The sequence below is a fragment of the Mirounga leonina genome, unplaced genomic scaffold (genome assembly GCF_011800145.1).
Source record: "Mirounga leonina isolate KUSES-001 unplaced genomic scaffold, KU_Mleo_1.0 Mir_170, whole genome shotgun sequence".
Taxonomy (NCBI): Eukaryota; Metazoa; Chordata; class Mammalia; order Carnivora; family Phocidae; genus Mirounga; species Mirounga leonina.
This window is the reverse complement of record NW_023270433.1, coordinates 34,941,707-34,964,766: the sequence shown is the minus strand read 5'-3', so window position 1 is coordinate 34,964,766 and position 23,060 is coordinate 34,941,707. Positions and strand designations below refer to the sequence as shown.

Sequence of the window (23,060 nt, the reverse complement as noted above, 5' to 3'; positions counted from 1 at the left end):
TTGTCTTTCTCCGACTTATTTCACTTAGCATTATACTCTCTAGCCCCATCTATGTTGTTGGAAATGGAAAGATTTTATTGTTTTTTATGGCTGAATAATATTCCATTGTGTATATATGTATACCACATCTTCTTTATCCATTCGTCAATTGATGGACACTGGGCTGCTTCCATATCTTGGCTATTGTAAATAATGTTGCTATAAACATAGAGGAGCATGTATCCCTTTGAATGAGTGTTTTTGTATTTTTTGAGTAAATACCCGGTAGTGCAATTGCTGGATTGTAGGGTAGTTCTATTTTTAACTTTCTGAGGAAGCTCCATACTGTTTTCCACAGTGGCTGCACCAGTTTGCATTCCCACCAACAGTGCAAGAGGGTTCCTTTTTCTCTACATCCTCGACAACACTTGTTGTTTCTTGTGTTGTTGATTATAGCCATTCTGACAGGTGTGAGGTGATATCCCATTGTAATTTTGATTTGCATTTCCCTGATGATGAGTAATGAGCATCTTTTCATGTGTGTATTGGCCCTCTGTAGATCTTCTTTGGAGAAATATCTGTTCATGTCTTCTGTCTATTTTTTAACTGGATTATTTGTTTTTGGGGTGTTGAGTTTTATAAGTTCTTTATGTATTTTGGATACTAACCCTTTATCAGATATGTCATTTGCAAATATCTTCTCCCATTCTGTAGGTTGCCTTTTAGTTTTGTTGATTGTTTCCTTTGCTGTGCAGAAGCTTTTTATTTTGATGTAGTCCAAATAATTTGTTTTTGCTTTTATTTCCCTTGCCTCAAGGGACCCATCTAGAAAAAAGTTGCTACAGCTGATGTCAGAGAAATTACTGCCTGTGTTCTCTTCTAGGATTTTTATGGTTTCAGGTCTCACATTTAGGTCTTAAATCCATTTTTAATTTATTTTTGTGTATGGTGTAAAAATGTGGTCCAGTTTCTTTCTCCTGCATGTTGCTGTCCAATTTTCACAACACCATTTATTGAAGAGACTGTCTTTTTCCCATTGGATATTCTTTCCTGCGTTGTCAAAGATTAATTGACCATATAATTGTGTGCTTACTTCTAGATTTTCTATTTATCGATCTATGTGTCTATTTTTGTGCCAGTACTATATTGTTTTGATTACTGCTTTGTAGTATAACTTGAAGTCTAGAATTGTGATGCTTCTAGCTCTGCTTTGCTTTTCAAGATTGTTTTGGCTATTCAGGGTCTTTTGTGGTTCCATAAACATTTTAGGATTATTTGTTCTAGTTCTGTGAAAAATGCTATTGGTATTTTGATAGGGATTACATTAAATGTTTAGATTGCTTTGGTTAATATAGACATTTTAACAGTACTTGTTCTTCCAATCCATGAGCATGGAATGTCTTCCCATTTCTTTGTGTCATCTTCAATTTCTTTCATCAGTGTTTTATAGTTTTCAGAGTACGGGTCTTTTACCTCTTTGGTTAGGTTTATTCCTTTATTATATTATATTATTATTCTTTATTATTTTTGGTGTAATTTTAAGTGGGATTGTTTTCTTAATTCTCTTTCTGCTACTTCATTATTGGTGTATAGAAATGCAACAGATTTCTGTAAATTGATTTTGTATCTTGGAACTTTATTGATTTTGTGTATCAGTTCTAGCAGTTTGTTGGCGGAGTCTTTCTGGTCTTCTATGTATAGTGTCATGTCATCTGCAAATAGTGAAAGTCTTTCTTCCTTACTGATTTAGATGCCTTTTATTTCTTTTTGTTGTCTGATTGTTGTGGCTAGGACTTCCAATACAAAGTTGAATAAAAGTGATGAGAGCGGTCATCCTTGTCTTGTTCCTGACCTTAGGGGAAAGGCTCTCAGTTTTTCACCATTGAGGAGGATGTTGCTGTGGGTTTTTCATATATGGCCATTACTATGTTGAGTTATGTTCCCTCTAAACCTTTGTTGAGGGTTTTTCTCATGAATGGATGTTGTACTTTGTCAAATGCTTTTTCTGCATCTACTGAAATGATCATGTGGTTCATATCCTTTCTGAGTGATGTGATGCATCATTTGATTGATTTACGAATATTGAACCACCCTTGCAACTCAGGAATAAATCCCACTTAATTGTGGTGTATGATTTTTTAAATGTATTTTTGGATTCAGTTTGCTAGTATTTTGTTGAGGGTTTTGCATCTATGTTCATCACAGACATTGGCCTGTAGTTCTCTTTTTTGTGGTATCTTTATCTGGTTTTGGCATTAGGGTAGTGCTGGCCTCATAGGATGAATTTAGAAGTTTTCCTTCCTTCTCTATTTTTTGGGATAGTTTGAGAAGAATAGGTATTAACTCCTCATTAAATGTTTGGTAGAATTCGCCTATGAAGCCATCTGGTCCTGAACTGTTGTTTATTGGGAGTTCTTAAATTACTGAATCAGTTTCTTTGCTGGTAATCAGTCTGTTCAAATTTTCTATTTCTTCCTGTTTCAGTTTTGGTAGGTATATGTTTTTAAGAATTTATCCATTTCTGGGTTCTCCAATTTGTTGGCATATCGTTTTTCATAATATTCTCATAATGGTTTGTATTTCTGTGGTGTTTATTGTTATTTCTCCTCACTTGTGATTTTATTTATTTGGGTCCTTTCCCTTTCTTTCTTGGTTAAGTCTAGCTAGAAGTTTTTCAATGTAATTGATCTTTTTTTTTTTTTAACTAGCTCCTGGTTTCATTGATCTGTTGTATTGGTTTTTGGTTTTTTGTTTATTTTAGTTTCTATATAACTTATTTCTGCTCTAATCCTTATTATTTCCTTCCTTCTGCTGGTTTAGGTGTAAGATTAGGTTGTTTATCTGAGATTTTTCCTGCTTCTTGAGGTAAGCTTGTATTGCTATAAATTTCCCTCTTAGAACCGCTTTTGCTGTGTCCCAAAGGGTTTGGACCACTGTGTTTTCATTTTCATTTGTTCCCATGTACTTTTTTATTTCTTCTTTTATTTCCTGATTGACCCATTCATTTTTAGTAGCATGTTACTGAACCCCCATGCATTTGTGGTCTTTCCAGATTTTTTCTTGTGGTTAACTTCTAGGTTCATAGCATTGGGTCAGAAAAGACGTATGGTATAACTTCAGTCTTTTTAAATTTGTTGAGGCTTGTTTTGTGGCCTGATATGTGATCTGTTCTGGAGAATGTGCCATCTGCACTGGTCCAGTGTGTCATCAAAGCCATTGTTTCCTTGTTGATTTTCTGTTTAGATGATCTGTCTATTGATTTCAGTGGGGGTGTTAAAGTCCCCTACTTTGTATTATTATCAATTAGTTCCTTTATGTTTGTTTGTTATTAACTATTATATGTATTTGGGTGCTCCCAAGTTGAATGCATAATTATAATTGTTTTATCTTCTTATTGGATTGTACCTTTTATTATTATATAGTGTCCTTCTTTGTCTCTTGTTACAGTCTTTGTTTTAAAGTCTATTTTGTCCGATATAAGTATTGCTACTCTGGCTTTTGACATCCATTTGCATGATAAATGTTCCTCTATCCCCTTACTTTGAATCTACAGGTGTCTTTAGGTCTAAAATGAGTCTCTTATAGGCAGTATATAGATGGGTTGTTTTCTTATCCATTCTATCAGCCTATGTCCTTTGATTGGAGCATTTAGTTCATTTACATGCAAAGTAATTATTGATAGATATGTACTTATTGCCATTTATTGTGGTGGTTTCTGAAGATTTCCCTGATCCTTTCTTGTCTTTCTCTCGTTAGCTGGTTTTCTTTAATGATGTATTTGGATTTCTTTCTCTTTATTCTTTGCATATTTATTAGTGGTTTTTGAATTGTGGTTACCATTAGGTTTGTATATAACATTGTCTGCATACAGCAGTCTATATTAAGTTGATGGTCATTTAAGTTTGAACTCATTCTTTACTCCTTTCCTCCCCACATTTTAGGTATATGATGTCATATATTACATCATTTTACTTTTGTGAGTTCTTTGATTTTTTTACAGAAATACTCATTTTTTACTCCTTTTGTTTTTTCTACCTTCATACTGTAATTTTTGATCTTTACACTCAAAGAATACTCTTTAATATTTCTTGTAGGGCTGGTTTAGTGGTCATGAACTCCTTTAGTTTTTGTTTGTCTGGGAAGCTCTACCTCTCCTTCTATTCTGAATGATAGCCTTGCTGGATATTCTTGACTGCAAGTTTTTTTCCATTCAGCACTTTGAATATATTATGCCACTCCTTTCTGGCTTGGAAAGTTTCTACTGAAAAATCCATTGATAGCCTTATGATGTTTCTTTCCTATGTAACTGTCTTCTTTTGTCTTGTGGCTTTTAGTATTTTTTTCTTTATCACTGTGTTTGGCATTTTAATTACAGTATGTCTTGGTGTGGATCTGCTTTTATTGATTTTGTTGGGGGTTCTCTGTGCCTCCTGGATCTAGATATCTGTTTCCTTCCCCAGATTAGAGAAATTTTCAGCTGTTATTTCTTCAAATAAATTCTCTGATCCCTTTTTCTCTCTTCTTCCTCTGGGACTCCTATAGCATGAATGTAATTATGTTTGATGGAGTCACTGAGTTCCCCAAGTCTTTTCTCATTTTGCATAATTCTCTTTTCTCTCTTTTGTTAAGGTTGATTACTTTCCATTACTCTGTCTTCTAGGTCATTAATTCATTCCTCTGCTTCTTCCAGCCTGCTGTTCGTTCCATCAAATGGGTTTTTCATTTCGTTTATTGAGCCCTTTATCTCTATGTTATTCCTTATCTCTGCATTAAGTGTCTCACCGATGTCCTCCACCCTTTCCTCAAGTCCAGTGAGTATCCATCTGATCATTGCTTTAAATTATCCATCAACATGTTACTTATGTCTGTTTTGCTTAGATCTCTGGCCGTCGCCTTGTCCTATTCTTTCATTTAGGACAAATTTCTCTGTCTTCTCATTTTGTCCAAGTCTCTGTGTGTTAGAATGTCAACTACATCCCCTGTTCTCTAATAAAAGCCTCGTTTCAAATGTTTAATAACTATTTGTTTTTCTATGTTGAGAGTAATGGCTTTATGAAGAAGTCCTGTAGTGCCCTGCAGTATAGTGTCCCCTGTTCCCCAGGGCCTGGCGCTTCTGGGAGTGTCTCCAATGTGTGCTGCGTGTGCTCTGCTGTTGTGTCCTGACCACTTTGTCCTTCAGGCCAGTCATCTGCAGAGCCTCTCCGCCTGTTGTGGGCAGTGTTTGATCCTGGCCTGAATGTGGGGCATTTTAACCAGGTGTGCTTGGGTCTGTTTGTGAAATGAGACCTGTCACCACTGCTACTAGAACCTAGGCTCTGCAAAACTCCCACATGGGGAGATGCAGTGTGAGCAGGGGTTTGGGCTGGTCTTCTGGAGGAGGGGCCCTGCCACACTGGGACTCAGGCAGTTGTTACTGGAAGGGGCAGTTCTGCAGAACATGATGGGGTCGGGCTTGGTTTAAGCAAGTAAAGTAGCGAGTGTTGGTGCTGCACTGGTTCCTGAAGGTGGCCCTGTGCTTATGCTGAGAGGCAGGGGAGGGAAATGGTGCCTGCCAGCTCCTTTTTTCCTTGGAGGTGTCTGTGAATGCTGTCTCTCTGGGACACATCCTGAGATGAGTGAATAACCTCCCTACTGTGTGCCCCAGGTGCTCTTCAGATTGCTGTTTCCACACTGTATGTCTCTGAGCTGTTGGCCCTGCCTTTTCTTCAAGAGCAGCCCCAATGTCCTCTGAGCTCTCTCAGAGCCAAGCACGCTGACCTTTAAAACTCCAGGCTTTAAGCCCCATTGGTTCCAAGAACTCAAGAAATTCAGGCCCTCTTGCTTTCCAAGCCAATTGTTATGGGGATTTGTTTTTCCCCATGCACTCCCCTGTGTGCTGGTTTGTCTCTCACCTTTCTCTGCAACTGTGACTGCCCCACCACCACAGGGGCCATGATCCATTTCTCTTCCAAGCCATGTCTCTGCACTTCCTACCTTCTTCTTTACTTCTAGTTGTGGAGTTTGTTCTGCTAGTCTTCAGATCAATTTCCAGAGTATTTAGGATGGTTTGATAGTTATCTAGTGTATTTGTGAGATGAGGTGAGCCTAGGGTCTTCCTACTCTACCGCCATCTTCCCCAATCACTCCTCATCTTTTTCAACTGAAGACCACCACTTACTAAGCATCTATTGTATACCAGACACTGAAATACAAAAATGAATTAAGAAGACCTCTGCCCTGAAGAGTTTGCAGTCTACAGGGAAAGAGCCATGTAAAGCTCCTTGATAACATGCTATGATTTGGGGCCCAGAAGTGGAGTTCATGCAGCCTGGGGGAAGCCTGGGAAAACCTCTGGAGGATGTGATAATCAGCTAAGAAGACGAGGAGGAGGTTGCCAGCAAGGTTGACAGTGGAGGGTGGTGTTGGTGAAGGCAGAGAGAACAACAGGAGCAAAGATCTTGGCTGCTAGAAATGAGGAAATAGCATGGTGTCTCCTGGGAGCTATAGCAGTTCTATAAGACCGAAACAGAAAGTGTGAGGCACAGAATGGTAGCAGACAAGATGAGAGAAATGGATGTATTCTTATTATTAGCTATTTATGCCTGATAGTAGTGGAAATTTTTTTCTACTTATCTACCTCCATTTTAGGGATTGGACATGAGAAATCTCTGGAAATGCAACTTCAGTTTTATGTGACGTTATTTGTTTAGGGGCTCCTTCCTCTGCAGTTTCCCCATGAGCTCAGAGTGCAGTGGATCTACCTTAATGATGGGTTTCTGTATATGGTAGCCATAGGGCACGAGTCCTGCTGACTCTCTTAGATTTAGGCTTCTAGAACAGGAGTTTTCACTAGCTGCCTCAGAGACCTGAACAGGATGCTTCCTTTCCTTATAAAGGATGTTGTGGAGAATAAGCAATTGCTTCTCCGTCCTGAAAAACCTGATGCAGGATGGAGCGAGGGGAAGATTCTCACACATACTAAAAGAAATGACAAAGAGAATTGGTCACCCATTCTCACACATACTAAAAGAAATGGCAGAGAATTGGTCACCCATCTGGCAAAGTTTATACAATGAAAACTAAGCCCAAAAAGTTCCTATGGAAAGAAGACAGGATCCTGGGCATAAGAAATAAGCTGATAGGATGATATAATTGTATTGGGAGGTGACTTGAGGGTTGTTTTGTTATTTGTTCATTTGTTTTCTCTATTAGCTAACCCTTCTGAATAAGGTTGTTTTGCTCTTGTAATAAAACAAAAAAATCTCAAAGTGGGAAGGTTATGCTGGGTATAATACATAACCAATATAAAAAGAAAAGATTGAAAATTGCAGCTACAAGAAAATGAAAATTTTCTGCATGGTAAGAAATGACAAACTGGAAAGAATATCACGGAGAAAGGGCTGATCTCCTTACAGTATAAGGAGTCCCTACAAATCAACATGAAAAAATCAACAACCTAATATCTGCTGGCCAGACAGAAGGTATAGAGGACTATGATTCTGTAGGAGCTGGGAGTCACTAGACGGAGGGATCTTAAGTTTCTGAATCACTATGTAGAAATCCACCTGCTGAACGCACAAATGGATTGTATTTGAACTTATATTAAAGTCCTGATACTTCGGGGTTTGTATACACTAGCTGGAGTTACTCTAATAAAAGCCTAGTTTCAAATGTTTAATAACTATTTGTTTTTCTATGTTTGTATCTTTGGTTCATTTTTCTATTAGGTTTTTTAATTTTTGCCCATTTTTATGTTAAGTTGTTGGTGAAGGTTGCTCTTGAGAAGCTTTCATAGGCCAGGTGTAAAAGTGACATTCACCTCTACTTCCAGCCACACTCCCCTGTCAGAACTCAATCATTTGGCCACAACTATTGCCAGGGAGCCTGGGAAACATAATCTAGATGTGTGCCCAGGAAGAAAATTAAATGAATTTGATGTACATCCAGCCAGTGTACCACAGTGTTTCATCTTTCTCATATTAAGAGAGATGTAAATTAAATTAAAACTACAGCTGTAGGGGCGCCTGGGTGGCTCAGTCATTAAGCGTCTGCCTTCGGCCCAGGTCATGATCCCAGGGTCCTGGGATCGAGCCCTGCATCGGGCTCCCTGCTCCACGGGAGGCCCGCTTCTCCCTCTCCCACTCCCCTTGCTTGTGTTCCTGCTCTCACTGTCTCTCTCTTGCTGTCAAATAGATAAATAAAAAAATCTTAAAAAAAACAAAAAACAAAAAACCTACAACTATATACCATTTTCTTTCTACCAGACTGGCAAAGATAAAAATTTTGGTAACATAATGTAAGGAATCCACTCCCATACAAGAAGGGGGTTGAAGGGAAGGTTGGTACATCTTCTATGGAGGGCAATTTGTCCAAGCCTATCAAAATTTTAAATGCACATACTCATGACTCAGCATATATAAATGTTTATACTTACATAAGGGATCTCGGGAAGACTAAACAAGAAATTGACAATAGCAGCTGTCTTGGGGGGTGGCGACGGCTGGGATGGAAGAGTAGGTGGCAGACTACTTTTGCACTGTATACGATTTTCTATCTTTCCAATTTCACCATGGGCTTGTGTTATCTGTTCAAAAAATAATTGTTTAAAAAATATGAAGTTGTGTTCATTCATCAAATATCTACTGATGTACCAGCCATCTTTCTAAACACTAGGACACAGCACTAAGCAAGACAGAGTCCCTGCCCTGATCATGTTTAACTTAGCCCCCGGATTCTCAACTTTCCAATTGATCTTATTTCTCTATACTCAAATTGATAAAGTTTTTCCTTCCAAAATTACCAAATGTCTCCTGATATTCTTGGTTCTCATCCCTTCCATGTTAATAGATAAGGAAGTTCTAAATATTCTTTTCCATTATTTTTTTTCAGATGTCTTAAATTTCCAAAAAAAACCCATAACTGCATGCATTCTAATTTTAAATCCTGTCAGAAAAGGTGACTGTAGGTGGTAGTAGTAGTGATGGTGGTGGTGGTCATTTCAGAGCAGGAGGCTTATCCCTAAAGAGAGTAGAGGTCATTTCCTTTGAAATTAAAATAATGCTAGCTGCTATATTCTTCTCCTTTTGTTTTACAGACTAACATTTATGTATCCTGGTATTTCAAATGCCCAGTGAAAGCTCCACATTTTAATAGGTCTCCGTATAGGAAAGTTATAAATGCCCAATGTAGAAATGAAAGAGCAGAAAAGTCTAAAGAAGAGCTATCATCCCCAAACCCTCCGAGGAAGTTCAGGAACTGAGAATGAGGCAAGGTCCTGATGTTACTAGGAAAACCCAGCTTCCAGGGGGTGGCACGCTGTCCGTGATTCACGACCAGCCAGTGGCAGGTCCTCAGCCTGTAAGCACAGGAGCCTGAGCTTTTCAGCTCATACTGTGAAGCCTTCTCTTAAGACAGACTCGTATTGGGCGCCTGGGTGGCTCAGTTGGTTAAGCGACTGCCTTCGGCTCAGGTCATGATCCTGGAGTCCCGGGATGGAGTCCCGCATCGGGCTCCCTGCTCGGCAGGGAGTCTGCTTCTCCCTCTGACCCTGTTCTCTCTCATTCTCTCTCTCAAATAAATAAATAAAATCTTTAAAAAAAAAAAAAAAAAAAGACAGCCTCGTATTACCCAAGCTGGAAATAAACCCCAGAAAATGCTTCATTTATTATTGACTAAAAGGCCTCTAACATTGGACCCCAACCCACCCGATGGGCCTCATGTGCTGCCACTTCTATCCCTGTGACCTTGGCTCCTGCCCTCAGGGTCACCTCCCCTTTGCCCCCAGCACTGTAGTCGCAGCGCACCTTTGCTCTTGCTGCTCCCTCAGCCTGGCAGGCCTGGGCAGCCCCCCTAGTCCCCCAGGTGGCGGCCAGGACACCACCTGCTCCTGTTGCTTTCTCCAGGCTCCCGAACCAGAGTGACTCACTCCCACGGGCATTTCGAGTGTAACTTGCTCGCTCACTTCATATGCATGCTTGACTCTCCCACTCTACATAAGCTCCTGGGGATAGGGACTGTTTTGGATTTCGCTCTTGCTTTTTTCTCAACCTCTTGTGCCTCGTCAGTGCCTTACTGGCCCCATCATTGCCCCTCCCAGCATTGGCTGATGGTGCCGCATTTGTGTTTTTCAGATGCATACCCAAACCACAAGTCTGCCTGACAACTTTTGATAAATTTGGATGTAGCCAATATGAGTGTTTGCCAAGACAGCTCACCTGTGACCAGGTTCGCGATCCTGTTTGTGACACAAACCACATGGAACACAGCAATCTCTGCACTTTGTACCAGAGGGGGCAAAGCCTCTTATACAAAGGCCCTTGCCAGGTACAGTTGTTTGGCTGACAAACCCAAGCATAAAATTAGTTTATGATCTTTTACAGATGAAGCAGCAGTAAGACCACTTGGGGGTCTTCTGTGAATCCTATCAAATCTACAGAATTAAAATGAGCCATCCCAAGACTGGTTTTTTCTCCTAACTCTGGAGGGCCCTCCTGCTTGTGTTGGTACCTTTGGCATCTAGTGGACAAGCAAGAACAGAGTGGCCTCCTGCCACCCACCATTAGGAAAAGAATGCAAAGTTACACACCCCTGGGTGCATCAGTACCGTTTTCACTTCCCCTTCTGTGGCTGTCATTAGCAAATGGCCCAGGAGAATGCGAGTTAAAGCCACCAAGAAGAGTCCTTTTCCACTCTTTCCACCAAAGTCCCACTCGTAGAAGAGTGAGTGAAAATTTCTCGAAGACTTAATGTCTTTTTACATCAGTTTATCTCTCAGCCTTTTATGGTTCATGTCAAAAAAAATACTCCCAAGGACAACCCCACACGCACCACTGCAGCCCCACCCCCACCCCCCCACCCCCGGCCCCCAGCCAGCTAACACCTGACATGATTGCTTCTCATTTCCTGGTCTTCACTGGCAGGAGAATGCCTTCAACGTGTCTCCCTAGGTGTGTTTTCCCTCAGAGCTTGTGTTCCAAGTGCACTGATAACATCTACTCTGAATTCCCAGTCTTCTCTTCCTATTTCTTCCCTCTTACTGGCTACAAGTTTTGTCTTACTTATCCTAACCTACCTGATGGGTCCAGAGTCTCCACCCCACTGATCTCTCCACTCTCCTCTACTTATCCCTACCCAGCATGAAATGATAAGGCTTCTGAATTTGCATGGAGATTGATCTTGTTTTCATCAAACAGGTAGGTAGTTCTGGAATGATAGAAGTCTGGGGTGAACGGGGGCAGTATCTCCTATCAGTTCACATGGAATGAGCACCCATGTCCTAGAGAGCCTCAGCAAAGTAATCGTTTCAATTCATCTTGAGACAGCCCTATTGACCCCACCCCAACCCAAAGTTTAGCTGACCTTAGGAGCTTAATTAAGAGGGTCCAGGAATTTATAGCTGTGTCTTTTTTCCTTTCTATTCTGTACTCTTGGTTAGAAAAAATGTACCATAGAGGTTTATAGGCTAAATGTGCTTTGTCATCAGCCTTTCTGCAGAGCCACAGAGCCCATCTGCGGGCACAACGGGGAGACCTACAGTAGCGTGTGCGCTGCTTACTCAGATCGCGTAGCAGTTGATTACCACGGGCCCTGCCAGGCTGTTGGCGCCCTCTCAGAGTACAGTTCTGTCGCTGAATGTGCTGCAGTGAAGTGTCCTTCGCTCTCTGCGACTGAGTGCAAACCTGTCATCCCGCCAGGTAGGCTGGCAGTATTTGGGGTGGGATTGGGAAGACTTCCTTATCTACCTCCAGGGAGTGAGTCACTCAGAAAGAGAGCTGACTCATTTACTTAAATTTTTCAAGAAGTCTTGGCTTGGGGCGCCTGGGTGGCTCCGTGGGGTAGGCATCCAACTCTTGATTTTGGCTCAGGTCATAATCTTGGGGTCGTGAGACTGAGCCCTGCGTCAGGCTCCGTGCTCCGCGGGAGTCTACTTGAGATTCTCTTTCTCCTTCTCCTTCTGCCCTTCCCCCGCTCGTGATCTCTCTTTCTCTCTTTCTAAATAAATAAATAAAATCTTAAGAAAAAAAGTTTTGGCTCTACCTGATGCTGATTAGTTGCATTATTCTGGGTCCACCTTAGAAAGCTATAGATTACCTTAGACATCATCTTGTCGATTGGGTTTAAAACAATGTAGCAGGGGTGCCTGGCTGGCTCAGTCAAACGAGCATGCAACTCTTGATCTCAGATTTGTGAGTCTGAGCCCCACGTTGAGTGTAGAGATTACTTAAAAATAAATCCACCTAAATAAATAAATAAATAAAACAATATGGCAAAATTTTTCAGGCAAGGTCCCACCAAACACTAATATATAAATAGCTAAAGCGATATTTCATTACTAAAATTATGGTTATTAGTTCAAATGCATAAAATTTACTCATTATAAAGTTAACAAACAAAGAATTAGTAGTTAATGAATAAAGAATGAGTAATGAATGAATGAATAATTGAAGTACTTTTGAGGAACACAAACATTTGAAATTGAGAGAAACATAAGATAGTGGTCTTAGATTGGCCTTAGCATCTAGTTGCACGTAATTAAGAAAGTCTTGTTTCATACAGACTCTTATAAGTAGTAACAGTTTTCTTTTTTTTTTAAGGTTTTTTTTTTTTTTTTAAGATTTTATTTATTTGACAGAGAGTACAAGCCGGGGGAGAGGCAGGGAGAGGGAGAAGCAGGCTCCCGCAGAGAAGAGAACCCGACGTGGGGCTCGATCCCAGGACCCTGGGATCATGACCTGAGCTGAAGGCAGATGCTTAACCACCTGAGCCACTCAGACACCCCAGTAGTAACAGTTTTCTTAAACTACTTACCTTAGAGTGCTGTACTTTTCAGTTAAACAGAGGTAGCAGAAAAGACTTTATCCCACTTCTGCACAGAACAGGGTACCTGGAGTCTGACAAGTTCATTCCTCCAGCCCTGGATTCATAAAATGTTTCTCGAGCTTCTGCTGTGTGCCAGAGACTCTTCTAGGCACTGGGGCACAGCAGTGAGCAAAACAAAGCCTCTTTCCTCCTGGAGACCATGTTCTCATATTTTGTTACCATTTTTTAACAGCTTAAATATAATTTTTAAAATTAAATTTTAATCAAACACTCACAGGATCCCTAAAACATCTGTTCCCTTGTTTTGCAGACAGGAAATCAAAGGCCCAGGAAAGCACTTGCCTAGGATCACAGTGAGTTTTGAGGCAGGGCAGGGTCCAGGCCCCACATCTCTTGAAAGGCTATCTCTCTCTGCTATCATACCATCATACGCGTCTCCCTGAGAAGTGGTAAAGGATGAAAGCAGGGGTGGAGGAAGTATTTGGGTAAAGGTATAGATAATAAGATCCCTGTTGGTCAGGGAACATATCTAAAAGTACAGTCATCAGGGAGGACAGCTACAACTCTCCTAACACAAAATGAAGGGTTGGTTATTTCACCGACTATTTTGAATTCTCATTTTCTAATTCTGAGCACACATAAAATGGTTTCTGTTATACAGGTGCTTGTTGCCCATTATGTGCTGGAATGTTAAGAGTTTTATTTGACAAAGAAAAACTGGATACTATTGCGAAGGTAAATTGCTCTATGTGCCAGGTACTGTTGAAACCTGATTGATAAACCTCTCATAATCCTATAGAGTAGAATGCGTTGTCCCATTTATAGAGGAAGAAAGTAATTCACAGAAAAGCAACTTGCCCAAAGCTATATAGCTCATAACTAGTGGAACTAGGGTTTGAGCACAGGCTGTCTGGCCCCCAACCCTGTGCTCCTTTCCTCTACACCCTGGCTGTTTGGTGACCTTGCCGTGCACAACACAGCCTGAGCCTGCCTTAGAAAAGGTCCCCTGCTTGCAGAGTATGTAGAGTTAGAGCTCGAGGCAGAACCAAGCAGCCAGAGACTGGTAGTTGCCCAGATGGTTTCAAGGCGGCCTGCCCTCAGTCCCCATCCCTCCAGGGGGCTGCTTCCAGAACCTGCCACCTTCCCATGGCCGCTTTGCCCCTTTCCCTTTGATGTACCATCACTTCTGCTCCACTTCTGTGGATACAGGGTTCCAGAAATGTAGCAGCCAACACCTGCCACTACCTAGAAAATTATCCCCGTTTGGATTCAAATACCTGTATTTTTATAGGAAGACTTTAATCTCCCAACTCAGAACAGTCCCTTAAAAGGGAGTGGGGGTTGGGTGAGTGTTTATCTTGGCTACAAAGCTCAGCAGTAATACAAAAGCCCTTTGGAAAGGATTCTGGAGATTTAGAATTCAGCCAGCAGGGCCCCTTTTGGGGCCTGACACTTGGGGTTCCAATAGGCAAGGTAGCAAGGTAGCCTAGGCAGTAATAAGGAATTCCTCTTTTATTCAGGTAATGGAATTTTTTTTCTGTTCCCAGGTAACAAACAAAAAGCCAATAACAGTTCTGGAAATACTTCAGAAAATCCGCATGCATGTATCTGTCCCGCAGTGTGACGTATTTGGATACTTCAGCATTGAATCCGAAATTGTAATCCTGATCATTCCTGTCGATCATTATCCAAAAGCTTTACAGGTGGGGTTCAGCACGCATTGTGCAGGCTTCTTGTTTGGAGGACTTAGGAGGGGGTAGGAAATGGAGGCATTTGGAAAGCTAGGGCAGGAGGGAGAAAAGCAAGGCAGTCTCAGAAGGACAGAGCTGTACCAGGTGAGGTTTTCCAGCTGACTGAGGCGGGGCACATATCTGACAGCAGGATGTGAAGGAGTGGCAGGGTGGAGAGGCTGAGAGGTTGTTCAGAGCATGCAGACATGGAAGGCATCTGCTTACATACAGATGAGGCTGTTGGGGCCCAGGGAGGGAAGGGGCTGATACAGGTCATGCAGTGACACAGCCGGAGTAGATACCTGTCCCCTTGGGACAGGGGACGAGAAGATGCCTGTCCCCTGCTCCCAGTGGGGAGGAGAAGCCCACCGGGACTGGTCTTATGGACCCCATTTTTCTTCCTCATACTCTAGAGGTGAGTCTCGCTTCTGTGGGCCCAAGTTCAGTATCAAAACAGTGGGGGCTCAAGTGAAGGGTGAATACAAGCGGATTGTACAATGCCACATCAGGAAGCCGAGGAAAGCCCCTCGCTCTCCTCTGGGATGGGGAGGGAAGCCCTGAAAGTTCACTGTGTCTAACTGTGGGAAGGTAATGTCTGCATGTGGCTAAGTGGCAAGGGCAGTGGCATTGTGCATCATTCCTTTTCTGATTTAATTTCCATCGATGCTGTTACTATTGGTGTAATAAAGTAAGACTATATTAAAATGTGACTTTGGCTAAACAAGGACAGAGAAAGCACATTCTCTGTTAGAATATATGTGGATTGTGTCTGACTTGCCCATTTCACGGGTCCTGTGGTTGTAGACTTTAAAAAGTCTGATTCTCCTCTCCCAGATTGAGGCCTGCAATAAAGAAGCAGAGAAGATCGAATCCCTCATCAACTCCGACAGCCCCACGCTGGCGTCCCACGTCCCTCTGTCTGCCCTCATCATTTCCCAGGTACAGGTCTCCAGTAGTGTGCCATCAGCCGGCATCGAGGCCAGAGCCCCCTGCCCCTCCTGCCTCGTCCTCCTCAGCCTGGGCCCTGCCTTGCACATGGTCTGGACACATAACTGACCACCCGTGAAAAGTGCAAAATGTTCCTCCATTGAGTTTTTCTACATTGTGAAAGACATGCAGGACTCCTGGTTTGTAGTTGAATGGTGGCCAAGGAGAAGCACTTGTCACCTCTGTTCACCACACAGTATTTTTTTTAATCTGCCAATATTAGGGTTTTTGTTTTGTTCTTACAAATGTTAAAATATGTTCTTCCAAATACTAATGAAAAGAGGATGTCTTCTTTTGGTGGATCACTGCCTTACAGTTTATGCTTTGCTCATTAGATGGGTTCCCCCCCCCGCCACTGTAAAACAAATTTGGTATCATTGGTAAGTGAGATGATCACTTTTTAGAAAGGAACTCATTTTACTATAAGCTTCATACCCAAAAATTTCATTTCAGAGTTCCTTTAAGTATTAAGGTGCCCCTAGTGTGTGTGTGTTTGTTTACAGATAATTACTCTGTCTAGAAGCTAGGGGCCACCGTGAAGAGCCTGCTATTAGAGTGTGAAATAAGGATAATGCATCTTTGAAATTATCATATAAATCATCAGGCAAATTTAATTTACAGAAATTTAATTCAAGAACCCATCTATTGTGTTCAGCAAAGCCAGATAAGGAAATGGCATTTACGAGATACATTGTAAGCAATAGGCTCAGTGGTTACTAATGTGTGTATGACTTTTGCGAAGGGGAGAAGTTATATCACATCAAAGCATATTGCATTATGCATTTTTATATTAACCAGAAGTATATTCTTCGGTATTCATCTGAGTTAAACTTAGAGTTTTTAAATATCAATCTTTAAACCAATTGCTGCTACTTATATACTTGCCAAAAAGTGAAATAATTAGTAGTTCATGTAAATAATACATGATATTTCTATTTTATTATGAAGAAGGTAAATAGCCATATTTGTAAAATGACAATCATGTGTGTTAACCCAGTACTTTCCGTTCGTGAAGACACATTGCTTTTTGTGATATGCACAGTGTGGGTAAGTGTTCTGTCTGACTTCTTTTTTGATATAGAATTATAAAGAATTGTGGTTTATATATTTAAAAATGTCAATCTAAGTATTAAAGTGTTTGCATGTTGTCTAAGCAATTGAATACTTTGAATGTGTTTCACAGTTTGAAATAAGCTATTCAATGTAATGCTTCTTGTTTGTATGCACCTAAACTTAGATGTTACATGAAGTATTTTTTTCAGTATTATATGTACTCTTTGAAATATATAGGGGTATGCTCATTATACCAAAATATTGTTTAAAAGTGGGCACTTAAAGCTTTCAGAATATCTCAGTGCTGATGTAGCATGTTTGTTGCAATTGCTTTTTCTATATAAATGTCTTCAATGCAATATACTGGAAAGCTTTTCTATTTTAATAAAAATAATTTTATATGATTATGTGTACTTCCAAGCAGTGTGGACATTTGAAACGAAACCACTGACCACTCTTGGGTAAGCTATGTCCTTTGCTCTAGAAGAAGAAATTATGCGAGTTTTATTATTCCAAGCCAAGGGCCCCAGGAGAGCAGGGCAGCTGGGACGGGGCTGGTCAGACCAGACCGAGGCTTGACCAGAGGGCACGCTGTGGCAGGAAGTCAAGTACAAAGATCCCAGCTTTAGGCCCTCCAAGACCCAGCAAGAGACGAGGCAGTCCTACTCCCCACTGCTCTGGGCCCAGCGTTGCAGCTCCACGGTACATCCTGAGGGCAGAGGGAACTCTGGGCTGTGGACACGGAAGGCCTGTTGATGAGAGCCTGAGAGGATCTATCAGTCATGAGGCTAAGGCCCCAAACCTCCATGGCTGACAACAACAGAGGCTCACATTTTACTTCCATCACGTGTTTACCGTGGGTCAGCTGCACTTCTGCTTTACACTGTCTTCACTCCGGGACCCTTCCAGTGTCCTCACAGAGTGGGAGGAAAGAGGCTGGAGCTCTGAGGGAACTGCTCGGAGCTTGCTCTTGGGCTGCTGGTCCTGGCGGGGTCGACAGCACAGGTGCTGCTAAGGGCCAGGCTGACAACGGACACCTGCTGGGTTCTGGATAGGCCGCTGAGGTCACCACTTCCTCCACCACGGGTTCCATCCAGCTGTGGCAGATTCCTGTGCAGGAACTAGGAGACCTGTTGGTGTTTCACCTGGAGGCGTGGCTGGCTGACTCGATCTTCAGCCCAGACACCAAGTCATAATTCTGAAAATGGAGTGGATGAGCCAGGTCCTGCCGGACAGAGGACATAGTTCACTTTGGACACTTAGCTGAAATCTCCATCTTCGGTCAGCCCTGTGCACAAATCAGGTGGAGAGCATACCCCTGAGCCCGGCATGGTGGCACCAGGAACGTCATGCCCGAGATACGCGTGTGCACAGAGGAAAGACCATGTGAGGGCAAAGCAAGATGGGAGCCATCTGCAAGCTAAGGAGACAGGCCTCAGAAGAAACCAACCCTGCGGACACCTTGATCTTGGACTTCCAGCCTTCAGATCTCTGAGAAAATAAGTATCTGTTGTTTAAACCAAAAAACAAAATAACAACAACAAAAGGAGGAGGAGAAGAGACAGAACCACAGCTGTCCCTTAGGTCTCTGCTTAGAAGTGATTCTGTTATTTTGTTTACATCTTACTGGCCCAAGCAACTCACATGGCCACGCCTGAGTTCAAAAGGTAGGGAGGTATAATCTTCTGGGGTGAGTGTGTGTGTTGGGGGGAGGCAGCAAGGATGGAGCTGGGGGAGGGACCATGAGTATTTGGAACAATAATAAAGTCCACCATGGAAGTCATTTCTCATCAGGATAGCCAGGACGGACAAAAATTTTTTATTAGAAAATGAGTAGAAGTTTCATAGTTTGGGGAAGGAACTAGAGAAATGAGAGAGGTTCTTGGGTTTGGGGGAAGGGGAATATTAAGGGAGGGAAAGATCTACAGGTCGCTCCTGTTCTCATGACACAATCATGAGAACTCTGAAGACAGTTAGGAGCAAAAAAGGCCAGGTCAGATCAGTCTGGGGAGATAATGCTCCTCACTTGCACGCTGCAGGATGCAGCCCCTGCTGCTTAGCTCTCCAGCATTCTGCCTAAGGCCCAGCGTGTCGGGCTGGTAGAGGCCTCGAATCAGGATTCTGTAGGAGACGCCTGGGGCTGTGGGGGGAGAGAGGCGAGGTTCTTTTTTTTTTTTTTTTTTTTTTTTGCGAGAGAGAGAGAGAGAGAGAGAGAGAGAGAGAGAGAGAGAGAATGAGAGACAGAGAGCATGAGAGGGAGGAGGGTCAGAGGGAGAAGCAGACCCCCTGCCGAGCAGGGAGCCCGATGCGGGACTCGATCCAGGGACTCCAGGATCATGACCTGAGCCGAAGGCAGTCGCTCAACCGACTGAGCCACCCAGGCGCCCAGAGAGGGGAGGTTCTTGTGCCCCAATAATTTTAGCAGGGAGGACTCTGCAGGAGGAGGACAATTTAGAAGGTGAGATAACCACATGAAAAGTAGTTTCCAGAGAAAGATCCAGAGGCTCCTCTGGCCATAGGTAATGAAACCAAGATACTAGAAAAACAAATGAAATCGCTCCCTGTCCAGTCTACAGGAAGTAACTGGGCAGGAATGGACCCTGAGAGAGTCCTAGGTCCAGCCTGGGTCGCATGCCCACCTCTGTGGTAGAGAAGGAAAGAAAGGTAGGGGAGCTCTGGTCCCACCTCAACCTGATGGAATGGATTTCTCTCAGGGAATAACCTTTTTCCTAGAAGAGGCCTTCTGCCAGATGTGTCCCCTGGGGTGTGTGTATCTCTCTAACAGGCCATTAGCCCCCAGACCAGTTCAGCCCAGAGCACACAGCAATGCCTCGCCCTCGGGCCGGGCACACACCCGTGAGCCACCAGAGCCCAGTGACAACCACGGGGGTGCTCTGAAGGCTGACCTACTGAGAAAGGGAATTATCCAAAGTGACTAATAATAATATATTTGTTATACCAAGAGCAAAAATGGGAACAAAGAGGACAGTCTGTGATGAGTGCAGGAAATTTAAATCCATTCGTGCAAAAAGAAACAGGCCAACTCGAGGAAGATTCTTTTGCTTCCTGGATGCCTCGCTTCGGAACCAGCTCTATCAGGGAGCTTCCCAAGGCTCCAGGACAGAGGACCCAGGCTTAAGGCTTGTCACTGGATGACCCTGACTCCAAAGTCACCATTTTTCTATAGCACAGGGACAGCACAGGTATGTCACTCACGCCACCACCTCCTCATTTTGTGTCCGTGGCAGAGATCACAGCTCTGTCATGGTTTCCTGGTGGTTGTCTCAGCTCTAAGCTAAGCTTCGAGCACAGCGTTCTGAGCAAGAAGAAAGACAAGAGTCGCAAGCGCCTTCTCCTTTTGCTGCCAATGCCTCTTACGAGTAAGAAAACTATTTCTCAGAAACCCCTCAGCAGTTGTCCCTTGCGCCTCCTGGGCCAGGATCAGGTCGTATTCCCGGCCCTACATGACTGGCCCCTAGCTACTAGTCAGGGTCTGTACACTCTGCTGCCCAAGCGGAGTCAAAGTCCAGGAAGGCAAGTAAGAAGGCAAAGGCCACCAACAGCATTTGCCTCCAGATAAAACCAGTCTCTCGGCAGGCTCAGCTTGTTAGGGTGTAAACAGGAAGACAGTTTTACTTTTCTAGGAACTGCCTTCAGCCATGCTCGGTGGACCCCTGTCTGCAGCTAGGTAGTAGGACCCCGTATCAACACTGCCTCCACATCATCAGTATCACCTCGTTATCCAAACAGCCTCATTTCATTTCTCAGGCCTCTTCCCGGGTTATTTTGAAGCTTCAATCCCACACCCTCCTCCAGCGTCAGCTCACTTCTCAGTGAGTTGGTGAGCTTGGCATGGTGTCACTGTTGGCATCAGTCAGTCCCTAGGACACCTTCAGTACAAGCTTTGGGACATTTGTTTCTGGTAAGAAGGTCTGTCACCTAAGATCTGAGTGGCACAGCGGTTAGTTATGGTTTGCCTGTACAAAACAGGAGTAGGTAATCTAATTGTAGTTTGTACAGTCGTCTGTACACTGTCTAGTGTGCCTTGGGAGGAGTTAGGAGGAGGAGAGAAAGGAGAAGACAGAAGGCTCCTTGGAGAGGGTTGGATTTGAGCTGGGCCTGAGAGAAACAGGAAGGCTTTGCCAGATGATTTTAGGAGATGCATTCTTGGTAAAAGGTACAGTATGAGCAAAGGTACAGAAGCAGGAGAGTCCACGTGAGTCCCAGTAACAGAAGAGTGGAGCTGACAAGTTAGGAAGGGGAGGTATCAAGCAGATGAGATGTGCTGGCCTTGAAAGGCATCCAGAGCCTCTGCCCTCGCCCTCTCGGTTCTTCTGACTGACCTGGATAGCTCTGGTGTGCATGAGAGACCTTTGATTTGAGATCATCCCCTGATCTCGTTATGAGGCGGTGCTTCCTCTCCCTCTGTCCTGTGAACATCCTGGACTCTACTGAGGAGACATTAACTGAGCCAGGCCAGGTGCCAGGCTTCCCCTGGGCCTGGCCTCCATTCTCAGGGTTTAGCCTCAGCCGGTTTCAGTTCCACTGCGGGAAGGAAGTTAAGCCTGCCAGCAATGCTGATGGCCTTGACACAAAATCCATAGAAGAGATTTTCTTTTCCTTCATTTGATTTAATGGTTTTCCCTCAGCCCTGGGCTGGTGGGAGTCAAACCCCCATACCCCCATACAGGCTGCTCTGTTTCTCAAAGGGAGAGGAGGCCCTGCTCCAGGATACTCCTCTCCCCCTGTCTCCTAGCTGTGGAAGAGGCCTGAGTTGTGAGCCCTGCCAGCTGAGGGGAAGGGACAGCAGAGGCATCATTCCTAGGGAAATTCCTTTCCCTGAAATCCAGCAATTTTGGAGCTAGAGGGTAGATTTCCACTTTGTACATAGAGGGAAACAGGCCCAGAGAACAGAAGTACTATTCCAGGGTCGTATAGCAAGTCAGAGCAAAGCCAAGGCCTGAGGCCAGGTCTGGGCTTTCCCTGGCACAAGGCAACCAGCAGGATTTGTGCTGCTCAGGGATGGAGCCAGCCATGTGGGAGAGCTCCACGAGGGTGGACACCAGGGGGTGGGTAGAGTGAACTAGGTTCAATGTCAGGTCAGACTGACAAGGCAGGCACACTAGGTGGGGTCTGATAGACAAGTCCAAGGAGAAAGAGGAATCATGAGAGTAACTGATACATCTCTCTAGCACTTTTATTGATGGTTTACACAATGCTTTTCACCTTGTTCTCTCACTGGCCCACAGCAAAATGGTGCACAGAGACAGTACATGCAAAGTCTAAGGTCAAGTTAGATTCTCAGGAACTTAGGCTAGTGGGAGGCAAGGGTAAAGGGAGGAAGCCTTCATATGGGGAAGCATGCTAACACCCCTGCTCCCAACTCCAAACACTTTCATTTTTCCAAAATGAAGTCCACTGTATTGTTTTCTCCTTATAAAAAATAACACGTGCATTCCCCATACCTGGAAATATAAACAAAGGAAAAAGTTACCCACAACGCACCTTCCTCTCCCTCCTTCTACCAGTGAGCGCAGAATCCTTCTAGAGCCTTCTCTGTAGGAAGATCTCTAATTGGGGCAGGGTTCCTCCTCTGTCCACGAGGGGGCAGAGCTGGTTACCTCACAGCCCTGTGAGGGGAAGTTCAGGAACCTGGTGTCATATTTGGGGTGTCTCTGCTGTCCCTGCTGGTTTGGCACTTTCCTGCCAGATGGAAACCCCAGCTTGGCCAGAGCCGTGCCAGGTAATCAGGTGACATGCTACGCTCTCCCTGAGTACCACCTCACCTCTCTTCCCCCTACCAGTCTGGCACTGAACTCCGCCGAGATGTGAGCCCGCAGGTAAGCTTTGCTGTCGGTCCCCGCCCAGCAGGAAAACAGGTGCCCCCCCCCATTAGGATCATTTGAGGAAGGCTTGATAAGGGGACTATCTACAAGGGTGCAAGCAGAGTGTAAGAAACTGCAGGGAGTGCGGGTGTGAGCCTTAACAGGGGGCTACGAGGGCCCCTAAGTCCGCAGCGGTGAGGTGGTCCCCGGGACACAGGAGCGCCCTGCGTGCACCACCCTTTCCTCCGCCCGCCATCTGCTGAACCCGGTCACCAACCCGAGGACAAGGGAGCCCGTTGCTGTAACAATGCAGCTCCCCGAGGGAGAGCGGAGCCAAGTCAATTTGGGGAAGGAAGTGGAGCAAAAAGAAGATAGCAGCACAGCCGTCCAGAGCAACGCCGAGTCGGAGGAGGAGGAAATGTGGCGGCATCTGCCCACTCTTTCCAGCGCGGCGCCCAAGATGGCGAGGGCCTCTCGGCTTCACCCCCTGGAGGCGACCCCCGGCGCGCTCTTCCTTCCTGACCCCGCTCACCTCCTGGGGCCTCTCCTGGCCCTTCGCGCCACCATCTTGCGGCGTCTCTGCCCACCCTCCCTGATGGAGAACACGCCCGGCCCTCCGCACCTTCTTTTTTTGTTTTAAATATTTTATTTTGTTTTTATTTATTTGACCGAGAGAGGGAGAGACAGC

The 23,060-nt window shown here is 44.0% G+C and overlaps 1 protein-coding gene and 1 long non-coding RNA gene across 3 annotated transcripts in view; both read left to right on the top strand.

Annotated features, from left to right (window-relative positions):
• Nucleotides 1–16,951, top strand: part of RECK (reversion inducing cysteine rich protein with kazal motifs) — a 73,641-nt gene extending 56,690 nt beyond the window's left edge. For both annotated transcript variants that reach the window (XM_035016317.1, XM_035016318.1), the window contains 5 exons: nt 10,089–10,281; nt 11,441–11,651; nt 13,439–13,512; nt 14,325–14,480; nt 15,342–16,951. In XM_035016317.1, the coding sequence (XP_034872208.1) occupies nt 10,089–10,281; nt 11,441–11,651; nt 13,439–13,512; nt 14,325–14,480; nt 15,342–15,563 (856 nt within the window). In that variant the 3' untranslated portion in view covers nt 15,564–16,951. The remainder of the gene's footprint in view (nt 1–10,088; nt 10,282–11,440; nt 11,652–13,438; nt 13,513–14,324; nt 14,481–15,341) is intronic.
• A 5,247-nt stretch (nt 16,952–22,198) lies between these two features.
• Nucleotides 22,199–23,060, top strand: part of LOC118017953 — a 4,452-nt gene continuing 3,590 nt past the window's right edge. The window contains exon 1 of the long non-coding RNA XR_004681288.1: nt 22,199–22,387. This is a non-coding gene — a long non-coding RNA (uncharacterized LOC118017953). The remainder of the gene's footprint in view (nt 22,388–23,060) is intronic.